The sequence below is a fragment of the Heloderma suspectum genome, chromosome 1 (assembly GCF_057233095.1).
Source record: "Heloderma suspectum isolate Gila_16-S chromosome 1, 16-S_ref, whole genome shotgun sequence".
Taxonomy (NCBI): Eukaryota; Metazoa; Chordata; class Lepidosauria; order Squamata; family Helodermatidae; genus Heloderma; species Heloderma suspectum.
The window spans coordinates 160,522,403-160,539,619 of record NC_139458.1 but is presented as its reverse complement, the minus strand read 5'-3'; the positions used below and the strand labels follow the sequence as shown (position 1 = coordinate 160,539,619).

The 17,217-nt window shown below is 39.9% G+C and overlaps 1 protein-coding gene across 48 annotated transcripts in view; it reads right to left on the bottom strand.

Annotated features, from left to right (window-relative positions):
* SLC35F5 (solute carrier family 35 member F5) overlaps positions 1-17,217 on the bottom strand; it is a 46,163-nt gene that overhangs the window by 7,131 nt on the left and 21,815 nt on the right. For all 48 annotated transcript variants that reach the window (XM_084808468.1, XM_084808637.1, XM_084808549.1 and 45 more), the window contains 8 exons: positions 14,562-14,624; positions 12,603-12,684; positions 10,538-10,728; positions 8,593-8,674; positions 7,001-7,088; positions 5,270-5,334; positions 4,835-4,939; positions 1,704-1,863 (listed from right to left, as the gene is read on the bottom strand). In XM_084808468.1, coding sequence (XP_084664594.1) covers positions 1,704-1,863; positions 4,835-4,939; positions 5,270-5,334; positions 7,001-7,088; positions 8,593-8,674; positions 10,538-10,728; positions 12,603-12,684; positions 14,562-14,624 — 836 coding nt within the window. The remainder of the gene's footprint in view (positions 1-1,703; positions 1,864-4,834; positions 4,940-5,269; positions 5,335-7,000; positions 7,089-8,592; positions 8,675-10,537; positions 10,729-12,602; positions 12,685-14,561; positions 14,625-17,217) is intronic.

Below are 17,217 nucleotides of genomic sequence, written 5' to 3'. Positions count from 1 at the left end.
GCCTTACTTAGCTGCAGAGATAAGGATGAGAACACACTTAAGAAGAAAAAAGACCAATGGCTTCCCATGTACCCTCCCACAGATCTTCTGATGTTCAAATTGAATTAATGAATTCTAATTTTTCATATTTGGAATAATCAGTTCTAAAAATACAACATGAATGCCCACTTTAAGTAGTGTTATAGCACATTGGCTATAAACAATAGCACGCTGGCTTACAAAAAATGTTCACTGGACCCCTGGAATGCTGTTTATCTCAGTTGTTCTGCCATTGTTTCCTTTTTTGTCTTTGTGGCAGTTCACAAGTGCATTTTCATCACTAGGGACCATAGCCTGAAGTGATTATTTTTGTTGCTGTTCAGTCGTTCAGTCGTGTCCGACTCTTCATGACCCCATGGACCATAGCACGCCAGGCCTTCCTGTCCTGCGCTCTCTCCTGGAGCGTGCTCAAGTCCATATTCATTGCATCAGTGATGCTATCTAGCCATCTCATCCTCTGCCGTCCCCTTCTCCTTTTGCCTTCAATCTTCCCCAGCATCAGGGTCTTTTTCAGTGAGTTTTCTCTTCGCATTAGGTGGCCAAAATATTTGAGCTTCAGCTTCAGTATCTGTCCTTCCAATGAGCACTCAGGGTTGATTTCCTTTAGGATTGACTGATTGGACCTCCTTGCAGTCCAGGGGACTCGTAAGAGTCTTCTCCTTTAGTGTTTTTATAATCTATCACAGATTAGCTGGCAGATCTCATGCTATAAATTTGTATCACCTGATGCCAAGTCAAAAACTTCAGGGTAGACAGTTGTTCACACATTTGGCTGTGAGTAATCAAGGGATTATTCAAGTGTGAGAGATTAAGGGTGCAATCCTATGCATGTTTAGAAAAAAAAAATCCTACAATTCCCAGCATGCCCCAGCCATGCTAGAGGGATGCTGGGAGTTATAGGACTTTTTCTACCTAAACATGCATAGGATTCGTCCTAAGTGATGTACACGCATGGATGGCAACATGTACACTGGGACCTTGATCCTCCAAATTTGAACATCCATAACTTTATTCTGAGGAATCAATTTCTAGTCAACGAAAAGTATTTGCAAGGTAAATCCTTTGGTAACGAATCAGTACTGATTATCTAGAAGTGTTATGTGGCAATGTCTAGATATAATGGCTGTGATTCAAATCTGTGCATGTGTACATACAACACCTGCATATTTCCTTCCTCCCTCCTCCTGGCTATTATTGCCATCCACCTTCTCCCAACCAAGGACTAGCAATGAGAATAGAGCTGTACACACTACTGATATGGCACTGCCATATATTGGCTTCATATGACCATAAAGAGATGGCACAGGTGTGGATTTCAAAGTGCTGTGCTAGTGAGAATACAGCACAGTGCTATGGGAACCTCCCAAGTGGCTGCTAGGACACTCCGACAATCACCTGGGGTTAACAACCACTTGCTCTGGAAAAGCAGCTAAGTAGCAAATTCTGTGACTGCCCTAAGAAATCAACCCAACACACACTTCTAACTTTCTTGGTGATGACAACAGGTGATGATATCCTTAAACATGAGGTAGTTTGCAATAATCAGAGCTCTGTAAAAGTAGTGCTGTTAGTAAAACAACACATATCCTTTTTTGTTGACCCTTTAATTACTAGTCATTGTTAAGAAGTCTAATATAAAAGAATAATCAGGGCAATGAACATACCACAACCAGAGGAATTCAGACAGAAGAGTTCCAACAAGGCCATTGATGACAATGCACATAAGGACTAATTTACTGGGAAATTCAAATACTTCAAATCCAGTATAATGGAGTAGGAAGAACCCTGGCCAAAGCAGCAGCAAATTAAACAAACCAACAAAACCTGCAAAAACCCAGAATAATAATAATAAAGTGTTAGTAGCAAAAAACAAAACAGTTTACTGTATCTCTAAAATGTTGCATTTTTCTTGAATTACACTACTACTTTATTATATATGTATGCTCGGCCCCACTAAAAAAATGCACTTGATAGATAATATTTGCACCAAGTTAGTGGGGCTCATTTCAGATATTAGAAATAAACTGTATTGTTAAGATTCATATTCTCCTAATCTGGGATTTGATTTTTTTTATTTAAAGTATGTATATCCCACCCTTTGATTAAACCAAATAACTAATAGTGCAGTCTTCTGTATGTTTATTCAGATGTATGTCCCACAGTGTTAAATGGGGCTTATTTCCTAGTAAGTATGTTTATGATTGGAATCCCAGGAGGGTAACAAATCATGCATAAAAACTTAAAAATACAAATTAGAACAGTAAAACAGATACACAGCATAATAAAAAAAAAACAGAAGCACAGCAGAACAAAACACTACTGGTAGCAGTATGCAAGAAATGTAGACAATCAAGCGGCCCCAAATGCCTGCTGGAAAAGTGCTTCCTTTGCCAGGTGCCTAAGAACCAACAGGGAAGGACAGAGACAGACCTCCCTAGGGAGGGTGTTGTATTATGTAAGTTCTTCCATTGAGATGGTCCTGTCCCATTTAGCCACCCATCATACCTCAGTTGGTCATGGCACGTGAAGTTATGTCCCCTGATGAGGATCTTAATATGGGGATAGGTTTATATATTCTGCTATGTACAAACACAAAACCTCTAGAGAACAGGAATATCTACACATCAATTCAAAGTTGTCCTTATTTGTAGCATCAGAGCCCAACATCAGTCATAAGCACAAACCTGTTTTAGGGTGGGATTATGTTTACCTGACACCTAGCAACTCCCCCCCCAGATGTGAAAACAAGAGCAGCTGCCTTGAAAGGGACTGACTGCTTATTTATTTCTATGGACTTCTATACTTCAATAAATATGGCAGTTTACAATAAAAAGAAACAACACTGTCATAAAAACAACAAATCAATAACACAACAGGCTTAAATAGCAGTGTTAAATCTCAATATATGTTTAGAAGCCTGGGAAAATAGAAGTTTCATCTGGCACCAAAAGAATATCAGTGTAGGTACCAGGTGAACCTCCTTGGGAGCAAATTCTATAGCCAGGGCACCACAAAGGATAAGGTCCTCTCCTGAGTCATAACCCATCTCACTTGAAATGATGGGTGGGCAGGTCAGTGGGGTAGCAGCATTGCAAAAGGGTCTTCAAATATTATCTCAGTTTATAAGGAGGTTGATGTGGCAGAAGATCATCTCTTAGGTACACGGTTTACAACAAGCTATATAGGGGGGTCAAAGATAAGGACCAACACTTTTAATTGTACCAGAAAACCTAGAAGCCAATGGACCTCTATAAGCACCAGTGAGATGTGCCTGATGACCAGTCCCAATTAGTTAGTAACCTGGCAGATATTTTGTACTAACTGCAGTCTCTGAGCAGTCATTAAAGACAGCCCTATGCATTGAACTAGTCTGTTAACAGAGCATGGATATCTGTGGCCAGGTTATCTCTATCCAGGAGGGACTGTAGCTGGTGCACCAAATGTGGCTGGTGAAAGGTACTCTACGCCACAGGAAACATTAGGACCTCCAGTGACAAAGCTGGATATATGAGCACCGTAGACTGCCTACTTTAAAGGGGAATGCAACTCCATCTAGAACAGGTACATCGCCACTTCCTTGGGTAGAGAGATAACCCACCAATAGTATCTCCATCTTGTTAGGACTGAGCTTCAGTTTATCAGCCCTCACCTAGATCATTACTGATCCTATGCACCAATTTAGCACTTCCACCATTTGTCTTGAATCACATGTAAAAGAGAGATAGAGCTCAGTGTCATCAGCATACTGAAGAAACTCAACTACAAAACTCCTGATTACATCACTCAGCAGGTTCATGCAAATGAAAAGACTATGAGATACAAGATGGAATTCTGCACCACCTTCTGGAATCAGTTTGTGGGAAGGGAACCACAGCAAACCATGACCCCAATTCCCAACCCAGGCAGTGTATCCAGAAGGACAGTATGGCTAACGGTGTCAAAAGCTACTAAGAGACCCAGAATTAATAGGACTGTGCCTGTCCTCCTCCTTCCATAGGTCATCAAGTAGGGAGACCAAGAAAGTTTCTGTACCAAAATGAAATGGATAAAAAATGAAATGGATCCAATGCTTACAATGGTGTAATCCAACTGAAAGCAACTAAGATCAAGACACGTGACCACTAAATGTTTGGAATGTAGTAACTATACTAGAAGCCTGGGAAGAGTCCATGGAGAACCTAGGCTTCTTTTCTTCCTCAAGATCCCCACTCCAGCAAAATGAAACTAGCCATGAAAAATATGCAATGTGGTTTGCGACAAGGGCAGCCCAATTGTTAAATAGTGGAAGCCCAGTTCAAGCAGCAAATTTGGAGTGAAGTTTAGGACAATGCATTTTGTCTAAAATATACTGCCCACAAGATGTGCTTGCATATGTTCTAGCCTCTTGGGGTGGTGGTGACATGGGAGAAATGCCATCAAGATTATGTCTGATATAGACTTCCTAGAGGTTGCCCTAGGGTTGTGCTATCTGTAGTGCACATTCCTAGAACTATCTTAGAGGTGCTTCCTCCAAGCAATTGCTTGAAGCTGCACAAAGTTGTGGACAGGCAGCACATAGAAGAAATAGATGGGTAGGGGGAAGGCCATGATGTATCTGTTCAGCCATGGGCAGTAAAGATGACTTAAGACTGAACCTGGTAGATGAAGTGTATATATGCACTTCATGCAAGACATATATGTGATCTTGATCCTGTTGTGATCTTGTTCAGATGTCATAAAAGTATATTTTTGCAAAACTGGAACCTTATGAGTAAGATCAATCCCAGAAATACATTTTTTTAAGTTCTCTTCTTACCAAAAAACATTGGTATATCAAGCTTGTCTTCTCTGTCTACTTTTCGTTTTATCATAACTATGTAAATTGCATAGAGCATAGCTCCCACAAGAGACCACAAGGACCCTGCAGATGGGGGAAACAAAAATCCCAGAAGTTGTGTTAAAGAAAAGATATTCACCACTGTATTGTGGACTTAATTTCTCAAAAGTTAATATTCTGTTAAGATGTTTTATTTACAATTAAATAAACCATATGAAGCAAAAAGAGAACATTTGGCAGAATCACATAGAAAGTATTTTATTTTTTTAAAAGCACTGCTTCTTCTATAATTGTAATATGCAAACTACATTGAATTGTGTTTTCTTGTCGGTATTAACAAGTGTCTTAAGAATGTACAACAAAATCTACCCAGGTATATCAATTTACAATATGAGATTTTTGAAAAAAATATACCTATTGTATCTCTTCCAGCAGATTTTTCAGACCCCGACAGATTCACAAGGACAACACCTCCAATGCTATTTGAGAAACAAAGTGTTATGTTCAATTAAGCTTAGTAAAACATTCTGTATGGAAATCACTTAAGAGTAATGTCTGAGACTGGGGGTTGGACTCGATGGGGGGGTTGGACTTGATGACCTTGTAGGCCTCTTCCAGCCCTACTATTCTACTATTCTATGATTCCATGACTATTTTGTATTATTGTATTTTGTCTTTCTCCTTCACTACATTTCTCAAAATTAGCAATGTTTTAAAGGCAAATCATTTGAAGGGCTGAGGTAATCAACATCATATAATGTTCTCTTAAAGCAGGGGTCCCCAACCTTTCGGACCTGTGGGAACATTTGGGATTTTGGGAACTGCTGTGGGCACCAGCACAAAATGGCTCCTGCAGAGGATGTGGCTAGTCACATAATGGCTGCCGTGCGGGCCTGGCTAGTCAAAAGTGAGCTAAAGAAGTGGTGGCTAGGAGAGAAATAGCGAGGCTAGAGGCTGGGAGGGAGGGGTAAGTAGCAAGGCAAAGGGGTAGAGGAAGAGCACGGCTAGAGGCTAGGAGGAACGAGAACCTGATGCCCTAATGTTTTTCAAGGTTTTTATTAAAAATACATTTTTGAAGAGGATAGGGAGAGGAAAGCACAATGAGCACCATTGGAAGTTCCCATTGGGGACCCCTTTCTTAAAGCCCTGGCAAGTAGCCTCTGAAATTCTGGGTTGTTTATGGGTTAAACAACCCAGAGTTAACCCAGCAATTGCCAATGGTTTGTTGTTGGGTTAACTCAGGGTTGTTTAACCCATAAGTCTGTTTAACCCATAACCCATCCAGAGTTTCTGGGTTCACACATCATGAAACCACCCAGGAATAGGGTGTTCCTGGGTTTGTTCGGAAAGTGGAAGTGATGGGTGGGAGGTAGCATGCTTGCTTCAGCGCACGCCTGCCAATTTCTGGGTTAAACAACTCAGGAACTGGCCATGACATGTGAACTGGGTAATTTACTCTCAATATTTTACGGAGTACTGGTAGTATTCCATTTCAACTGTACAAAGTGTTTTTCAAGTGAATGTGTTACGAGGTTACTTCGGGAAAAATCTTTTTTGTGAGTTGTTGCCAAGTTGGTATCTTCCTGTTCATTTGATAACAAAAATTTCTCCAACTACCAAAGCACTTCAAATAACAAGCAGTTAAAAAAACAACAACAATGACAAGGCTATCTATAGGTCCAGTACTCTTAGGTTGAAATTGGAGTTCAACAACAAAAAATTCCCAAGGAAATAACTTAGAACCTCATCACTCATTGACTTGAAAAAGATTTTGTTCAGTCAAAATGGAATTCTGCTAGTACTCTGTAAAATATTGAGAGTAAATATAACCATGTAGGTATACTGGTTTTGGTTGTTTTGCAACTATTAACATAAGTAGCTCAAATGAGAAATGGGTGACAATTCTAATCCTGGGTTGCTTGTAGTAAGATAGGGCAGTTATGGACAGAGCAGCTGCCAAAGCAGAAGCAACACTTTCAAGCAGGTATTCTGCAAACTTATTTCCCCTACAGCTGTACGTGATCTGCTGCATCTAAAAATAGTGAGAAAGCCTTCGCTACTAAATCCAGCTATCTAAGAATATATAAGAAAACTCAAACCTGTGGGAAAGAAGAAAATGGGAGATTAAGGAGTCTATATTCTTACCTTAAAATGACAGCTAACAATTTTGAAAGGGTAAACCTATCTCCACTGTTACTTGGAAACACTGCAGCTAGGATTAAGGTAAACAATCCTGTGAAAAAAGAATTTAAACTTTTATTTTTATTATTTAATACACAATACAAATAAATGATACTGTAACACATTATCAGAGAAAAACACAATTTTTATTTATTATTTATTATTAAATGTATTAATCGCCCGTCTGGCTGGTCACCCAGCCACTCTGGGCGATGTACAACATACAATAAAACAGTTTAAAACAATAAAATTCTACCATAAAAACATTTTCTAAAATACCCTAACCCACCCCAAATGCCTGCCTGAACAACCACAATGCTGAAAACACAACACTTGAAATAATGGACTAGATCCAGACTAAATTAGCCTTACTTAGGTCCCACTGAAATTAATGTAAAAAGTTGGGGATAGCTAACTTAAGTTTCATTGCTTTTAGTAAGACCTAACTGTGACTAATTTAGTTTGTACCCAACCCCAACATCAAAAAATATAAATAGTACATAATGTCTACCACCAAATAAAATAAAATACACATCTCAAAGATTGAAATAAATCAGAATTACTTTTAGTAATCTAAAAATAACTAATATTTATATAGGGAACCCATAGTTTGTTGTTGGGTTGTGAACTGTGGGTCGTTCATGGTTAAGACACCATGGCTTTTTTAGCATGGCTGGGTTCACACAACACAGCCGCCGCTGCCAGGAGGATTCGCCCAAGGTAAGTCCCGTCCTGGGGGGCGGGCGGGGGGGGGAGATGGTTTCGCCACCAATTTCAGGGGGCCGAATGCGCTGGCATTCGGCCTCCCCGAGTTTCGTGGCGAAATTCTCTGACATCCCTAATTCCGGCTGAACATCAGGAAAAACCTCCTGACTGTTAGAGCAATATGACAATGGAACCAATTACCTAGGGAGGTGGTGGGCTCTCCCACACTGGAGGCACTGAAGATGAGGCTGGACAGCCATCTGTCAGAGATGCTCTGACTTGGATTCCTGCATTGAGCAGGGGGTTGGACTCGATGGCCTTGTAGGCCCCTTCCAACCCTACTATTCTATGATTCTAACCCACAGTTTGAACAACAACCCATACCCACCCAATACTCAACCTTGACTATGGGTTGTTGTGTTGTGTGAACTCAGCCATTATTTCCCTTCTTTTCATCCTGAACCAAAACCAATTCAGCAGAAGGACAAAAACAATTGAGAATGTAATTAGTATCCCATGCTACTCAGCAATTTATTTATTATTATGTATTATCAAAATGTATATCCTGCCTTTCAATGAAATATTCAGAGCAGCTTTTAAACAATGAATCTAAGATAAACTGCTATAGGTGTTAGAGACAATTCTACTTATAATACACTTTCGGAGCCCCTATGGCTGCCTTTTTAAATAGAAAAAGATGTTGGAAGCTCTAGTCATGAAACACTCCGGTGTAGTTTGACTCAAACAGACAGAACTGTATTTTTCTTAAGCATGCAATTAATGAGGTAATTTAAGGAACTATAGTAAGTTTTGTGTGTCAACAGTCTTTGAGTATATGCTTCATTTCTTACCAGAAGTTGAAGACAGAATATTAACTATGGCCACTTGGCTGTCTGAAAGCGCTTCTTGATAAGAGAAGTTTGCCAAGAACCACTAGGACATTAAACAATAAGTGTTAGCATAAAAGCCTGTTCCTTGTTTTAATTCCTGTGATTTTTAGTTTCCATTCTTTGTTTTAAAAAGTTAAAAAAAACCCAATAAACCATTAAAACCCCCAAAGGTTAATCAAGTCTTTGGCTAAAAAAAGAGCATGACCAGAAAAAATATATATTAAGAGGATGTTAAAGGATTAGTCATGTAGAACACAAAATAATATGGGTTGTTAATACAGTAATATTCTGCAAAAGTTAAGGAAGTTACAGGCATATTCTGTAAAGTAACAGTGTTTTTACACATACATTCAGATTAGACAGCCATGTTGTTGTTGCTTTGTGAATCATCCTTGAACGCAGTGATCATAAAAAGTTTGGAACCATCAAAATGCCAACATATTGGCTCCAAACCGCAGAAAGCTAATTATGTCTAAGTCCAATTGCAGTTAATGGACCTTAAATCTCACTGAATCAACGGGAGAAGTTAGTAATTAATTACTAACTTAAGTGAAACTAATTTTCTCTGGATTGGGGCCATTCTATTTTCATTACATAGAAGTTATCATGTAATTGTTGGAAAGCTGAATCTCTCTAGAACTGGAAAGCCACATGCTATTTGTTGAAATGATGAAAGAAAGGACTATCCTCTAATTTTCCAGTTCCTCTTAGAAAATGTGCCCAGCAATTTCCAGACATCAAGAGATTACTGGGTACAGTCATACAAGATGAGTTAAGTAATGGCAACTTATAAATATACACCCTAATCCTAAAATACTATTATATGCATTTAGGGCCTACTGAAATCAACAGAATGTACATGGACATAAATGTCCAATACACTCCCAAACCTGATGCAACAATGCCCTTAACAGAAAGGGTCATTTGGGTGTAGATGTGTTGGGCCATCTACCTATAATTCTAGACTGAGTACCAATAATAACAGAATTTCGTCACTGCTGCGCTGTAGTAGAGATATGCAAAATACACACTGAAAATCTACTGCATCTTACATTCTAGATGGTAGCGTTAAACTTAATTTCAAACTGTGGGTAGATAAAGTATTACAACTGCAAACTGATCTGTCTGATCAGTGGTGGCCAATTTTATTCAGTGTGGATAAATGTTGACTAATGGAGCTGGGAGGGAATGGCACATATTTATACTTTGAAATTCTTTTTGTTCTGAGGAATTTTTGTAATAGAGAATGAAAATGGGCAGGATCCAGTGGTGTCATTCCTCAAACTAAAACAGCACTAATGGAGCACCCCTGAATCTTTCTGTTGCGCAAGTGGCTGCCCATTACGCTTGTGCAACTAGTTGTGCAAACCATTGTACAACAGGCTGCACAAGAGTTATACACATGTTGCACAAGAGTTATGTGCAATGCATTGCATATGCATAAAGCACAACTACTTGAACAATCATAACTTTAATTGAATTCTTCACTTGCACATAGTTCAGAACCTAGTTTCTGCTAGCACAACATCATTTGTGCTAATGGAATGACAAGAGTTGAATACTGCCCAGCATTTCCTTCTAATAATGAGTAATGGCTTTTGTTTATTAAACTGTAAATTCACTCACTCTTCCTGTGAATATGTCAAATATGTCAAAAAGGAACCTATGGTGCTTTTAAACACATGTTTAAATATAATAAATTAATCACTTTAAAAGCAAATAATTAAATTAGTGTTCAGCACCTGAAATTATCCCTAATTCTTTAAATGATGTGAACAAAGTTAAACTATTAAATCAGTATCAAAAATGACCTATTTTATATTTAGACAAGCAAAGTAGGGTTAGATATAGAATAATTGAATTTTCAGTATTATATATTTAAAAAAATAATAAATAGGTGACATACCACAAAGCAAAAGAAAAAGCTGATTTTGGCTACTTGAGATGCAGTAAGCTTCCCTACAGCTTTTAATATTGAATCCTGTTCCTTAACTGTTGGATAAGACATACGAGACAGCTTTGCTTCCAGTGCATGACTTGATGGGAGTTGTCGAATCTCCATAATATTACTGAACCTTACACGAGGCTTTTTGGGAGCTTTGGGGGGAAACAAGTGGAGCAGGTCATTATACATATTTTTGGAACAGAAAAATAATCTACAAGATAAACTTCAGACTTTGACCCAGTTCCATCAGAATATCTACCCCTGTTTAACTACTTGCAAAGTAGTTTTACTAGAGCAAAATAGTTTCTCACAGAAGCTTGGAGAACTCCATTTAGTGCAAAAGACAAGTTGTAACTGAAAATGGCACCTTAAAGGTTGGATTCCAGATCTGCCTTCCTCAAGAAGAGGGGCTCTGGTCATGGAAGGTCCCCCTCCATGACTTTTGGGGATCCCATCCCCCCACACCACAGCTCACCCCATTCAGCAGGTCCTGACTCTTTGGGCCTGTTTTCATAATCACAGAGGAGGAAATATGCCACGGTAGCTTATTTCCCCCACCACATGTGCCAGGAGGATTTGCATAACTACACCAGCGCAGCTTTCCATGTCGTGCGAACCCAGTGAGGGTGGCTTGTTGACATGGTTAAGAAGCCACCCCAGAACCCTACCACAGCTCATGGGTTTTGGGTGGCTTGTTAATGACAGGAACAAGTCACCCTTGCCAGGTTTGCATGGGACAGCAAGCTGTGCCAGTGAGGGTAACTATGCAAATTTCCCTGGCATGCATGGCAGGGGAAATAAGTCATCGTAGCTTATTTCCCCATGTTTGTGCGAAGCCAGTCACTGTGTAGCATTTCTGGAGGGCTGGAGGGGCTGCCATGGGAAGGAGGTTCGGGAACGTCCACTTCTACCAGTGCAATTAATTCAGTTTAAATCTGGATCCAACCCAATGCGTTCCCATCTTTATTTAATGCATTCACTATATTTAAGGAATGAACCAGACTTCCTCAATTTGGGGACAGCTGATTCTCTTTTCAAAAAGAATATATACTCTTCACAAACTTGGTTCTTAGAAGAAAACCAAAATTAGGTATTTAATATTACGTCCCTTGCCTTTGAGCTAGCTTAAGTATGGTTATTACACCATCTTGTGGTTAAATCAACAGATGCCTCAGATAAGCCATTGCTTATGTCAAGTTAAAACATTTCTAGTCTTAAGTATTGGTTTCCTAGAGAAATGGGGCTATAGTAATGAAGAGAGCCTAATGACCATGTCCAAGTGTATACTGTGCTGTTGAACCGTCATTCCTCAAATTCAGATAAACGGATGTAAAAAAGAAAGCACAGAATATCAGAACTAGGTGTAGAGTCTATACTGTATGTAATGCACTGTGGAATTTTGTGACAGTAGTTGGCTGAATTTCTGTCAGTCATGAATGTTCACACACACAAAAGCATGGGTCACCTTACAATAAATACTACATCAAATAAAATATATGCTGTCTTAGCAATTATTTATTATATATATTTGTTAAATTTGTATCCTGGCTTTCCATGAAATGGTGCTAAAGGCAGAGCAAGCTGTATTTTCTTAATATTAGTTTTCCAAGAATATAATGTGCTATCTCTAGTTTTTCGCTGAACATTGTGAAACCACATCAAACTTCTGATGTTGAACTTCAGATCTACTTTGCATGCTCCGTACATCAACAACATACTGGTCATTCGCTTATTTTAACATTTGCCTTGTTCATGAATTCCACAGATTGGCGTAATTTGAAGATTTAAACTACATCTGACTAAAGGCATTTACTTTATTCCTGAATTTATAACAGATTTCCCATATTTTACTCTTTTGCATGCTTTATCTGATTCTTACAATATCATTTTTAGGATATGTGGGAGCACAAAATCAAGGTACAACAAAAAAGCCATCTACTATGGGCTTTGCTACTTACAGCATTCAATGAAAGTACCAAAGGTTATACAGAAAACAGTATTTTGACATTGTTAAGTATTTACTCACTTTTTTCACTATCACTATTAGTGCTGCTACATTTTTCACTTGGCAAGTCATGAAACTTTACAGGAACATATAAAGGTTCACTCTGAAATGCAGCATAAATTCCCAGTTAGGTATCACAGTTACCAAAACCCAAAAGCAAAATCTTCTAACAATGCAATGCTATGTATATTTCTTCAGAAGTATACTCAAGGATATAATAAATTGGTTAAACAAAAACAAAGTCCCACTGTATTCAGCTCTAGGTAAGCGTGCACAAGATTGCAAGTACAGCTTTTAACTTGCAGTAAATCTATTAACCAAATACAGATAAAAAAAATTATGCAGTGGCAAGAATATGAAATGGATTTACTTGCATCTTTGCTTTCTAGTCCAAAGGCTTATCACTTTATGTTTTACTGAACATCTCGCACGGTGAATCTTTAAATACAGAGAACCATGAGGTTCTTTCCATGACCCTGAGAATTTTCAGGCTCTACCTCACTACAGCAGCTCCCTGTGAGACTCTCCCACAAACTGGCCATGTGACCCTCTGATTCTGCACCCAAGACAGTACAAAGGGTTACAGCTGGAAGGAAAGACATGGCAAACTACTAGGTGTGCACAGAAGCACTTTATGCACATTTATTTTGAATATTTGTAAAAACACAAAAACCTAAAACATATCTTTAAATTCTGGGTTAATGCCCCAAACTGAGAGTGGCATTAATTGTTAAAAGCTCGGCGGAACACTGATCTGGTTTGCATGACACACCAGGGCTCACCAGGGGTTATTTAAGCGATCAAATAGCTAAAGCAGGGTTGGGCAACTTGTGGCCCTCCAGATATTTTGGTCTACAACTCTCCTCCCCCCTCACTGGCTATGCTGGGTGTGGCTGAGGGAACTTCTAAGTAGGGATATGGGAGAAATCCACTGTGGACTCCAATGAGGCCGGATTCCCAAGAATCTGACCTGTGGAGTCAGCAGCGGAGTGGGGCTCCTTACCTGCACGTCCTCTGGATTTCACACGGGGTGTCTTTCCAGATTTTAAAAAAGCAAGGTACGCTAATTGTGGCTGCCATTAGCCCATTGTGGGAAAATTACGGGCGGAATTTGCATATTTTACACCATTTGCAGGCGTAAAGCACTTACTTCTATGTAAATTGTCGCCATAAACACTTTACGGCCACGATTTATGTAGAAGTAATTGTTTTACAGCCACAATTCATGTAGAAGTAAGTGTTTTACAGCTGCAAATGATGTAAAATACTCAAATTACGGCTGTAATTTTCCCATGACAGACTAAACGGCAGCTGCCAAAAGCGTATCTTGCCGTTTTTAAAGCTGGAAAGGTGCCCAGCGAAATCTGGTGGATGTCCCAGGGCTCCAGGGAAATCCTGTAAGTTCCAAGTGGCCTGCAGTTCCCAGCAGTGGACCCCCCTCCCCGGACATCGGGGGGTTTGCAAATCCCTACTTGTAAGCCAAAACATCTGGAAGATCACAAGTTGCTCACCCCTAGACCAAAGTTTCAACACATTAAGACAACGCAAGATTGCTATACAGATCTGGCTTCCATCTGGCCACTACAGTGCCTTTATATCTGGTGATGCTAAAATTGAATTCTTCATGCTAAAGTAGATAAGGCTGTCTATATGAAGTCTTCTGTCTTGTGTTACAGATGGTATAGCAGCCCCCCAACACATTTAACTACAATTGAAACAGCATTATGCAAACTAGTGACTGAAGAAATATTTGCACTATATGCCTTTAACATTTCTCTAAGTCAAGCGTAATACACCCTTATAAATCAGAAACATTTGTGTTCATAAGTCAGTTTACCTTCCCTAATCAAGATTCAATTTAAAACTACATTATGCCTGATTCAGACTTGTGTTTATTTTCAGTACTAAGTTAAAAAGAGATGAGGAACGAATAGATATTGTCACACAAAATATTGCCATTGGTTAAATGAGAGAACTTACCAAAGAACTATTTACGCTATTGTCAGTTGTGCAAGCGGCAAAATAACCTTCAGCATCTGCAAACTAATCAGACATGTAACATTTAAAATTCGACTAAGACAAGCCTGTAGATCAGGGCTGGGCAACTTGTGGCCCTTCAGATGTTGTTGGACTGCAACTGCATAAACTCTAGCCAAAATAGTTAATGGTAAAGGATGATGGGAGTTGCAGTCCAACAACATTTAGAGGGCCACTAGTTTGCCCATCCCTAGCGTAACTTAAAAACAGTGTATAATTATACCACAGAACATTGCTATCAATATCTTCATCTGAAATTTGGACTCAGGAAAGTTGGCCTTCTGACCAAGAATAAACAGATCCAACCCCATTCCTGCCTCCTGGCTTGGTGCTAGGCTGGCTTCAGCTGCTGCAGCTTCAAAACCAAGACCATGCTGGCATGAAATCCATTTCAAAACGAGGATAGGCAAACACTTTGCTTCTACAAAGCCAATACAATGAGGGGCACATGATAAGGCGGACTGCAAACCACCACCTATATGATTGCTCCATTCATCCACTTTTCTGGAATAAGGCTAATGCCAACCTGGAGTCAAAGGCCAGTCTAATAGCTATCAAGAAAGAAAAGGGGGAAAAAAGATTGCTACGATTATCCAGGAGTCAGCCAGCAGTATGAATTAACTTCAGACTACTAAATATATCTGGATTAAAACAAACAAAATTACTAGTTTCATTTTTAAAGGATTTCTGTCTGAATAGTTCATCTTCAAATGTCAGCCTTCCCCACCGGGTCTCCAGATGTTGCTGAACTGCAACTCCCATCATTATCTTTGATGATCACTGGCCATGCTGGATGTGGATAACAAGAGAGTGCAAAGCCTACAGCTATTCAAAAGTGTGAGTTTTCCAAAAAGTTGAGAAATTCTTGGCCTTGCATCTGGACCAGTCATTATTCATACATGGGGAAATTGCTTCACAACTGGCATATGCATGCATAATTACATTAGTATTTGCCCAGCTCAGTGCTTCTGAATATGGGTAGTTTTCATTAGATTGGTGCTGCTAAGTTCAGCCTTACATACGTGACCAGATCATTTTGTGCTGTCAGTTTTCCCACCTCTGCTTCGCTTTGCTGAGGCAGTTTCTTACAGTGCCTGCCCCACCTCTGAGCAGCCTATTAATAAGGACCTCAGAGCACAGAGAAATAGAGATAAAACAGAAAGGGCTGGTTTGCTTGCTCAAAATAAGCCACCATGGGTTATTTAAGCCACCATGGCTTATTTAAATTGAGGGGTGCAGCAGGCACAATTTCCATAATCACCACCTTGGCACAGCTTGTCATATCATCCAAACCCAGGCAGCATGGCTTGATGGAGGGAGAAACAACCCTCCAATAACCCTATGGGTTGTTGTAGGGTTATTGGTTGTTTCCCCCTCCAACATGCCATGCTGCACGGGTTGAGATGACATGACAAGCTGCGTCCTGGGTGGTGATTATGGAATCGTGCCTGCCATGTACCATGATTTAAATAAGCCATCATGGCTTAAATTGCAGCGGCTTATTTTGATCATGTGAACCAGGAAAATATATATTTTATTTTCCTAAGGTCCTATCTTCTCTATCCAAGGTGCAAAGGACAGAAAGGAAGGAAATTTCCCCATGTACAAAATATGTGTACGATCTCTGCTATTCCTTTCCCTCTGAAGGACATCACAGAGCACAAGGGACTGCAGTGTTAACTCTATGGGTATCCATGTTCTAGTGCTGTGTGGTTCTGTTTGTCTAGAAACCACTCCAGCAGTGGGAGAAAGGAATGTGGTCACCAGTAGGGTAAAAGGTTGATGAACTGGCAACATCTTGTTGAGATAAACTCATTAGCTAACCTAATCTTCATTGTTGTTCAGTCGTTCAGTTGTGTCCGACTCTTCGTGACCCCATGGACCACAGCACGCCAGGCCCTCCTGTCCTCCGCTCTCTCCCGGAGTGTGCTCAGGTTCATATTCATTGCATCGGTGATGCTATCTAGCTATCTCATCCTCTGCCGTCCCCTTCCCCTTTTGTCTTCAATCTTTCGAAGTATCAGGGTCTTTTCCAGGGAGTTTTCTCATCGCATTAGGTGGCCAAAATATTTGAGCTTCAGCTCCAGTATCTGTCCTTCCAATGAGCAGTCAGGGTTGATTTCCTTTAGGATTGACTGATTTGACCTCCTTGCAGTCCAGGGGACTCGTAACAGTCTTCTCCAGCACCACAGTTAGAAAGCATCAATTCTTCGGAGCTCAGCCTTCTAAGGCTTCTAATTTCTTAGAAGAAATGCTACTCCATTTCTTCTAAGGCATTCTTGCCCACAGTAGTAGATATAATGGTCACCTGAATTAAATTTGCCATGCCTGTCCATTTTAGTTCGCTGATTCCCAAGATGTCAATATTCAATCTTGCCATCTCATGTTTGACCACCTCCAGCTTACCTTGATTCATTGACCTTACATTCCAGGTTCCTAAACTATATTGTTCTTTACAGCATCGGATTTTCTTTTCACCACCAGACACATCCACAGCTGAGTGTCCTTTCGGCTTTGGCCCAGCCGCTTCACTCTTTCTGGTGCTACTTGGAAGTACCCTCTGCTCTTCCCCAGTAGTATATTGGACACCTTCTGACCT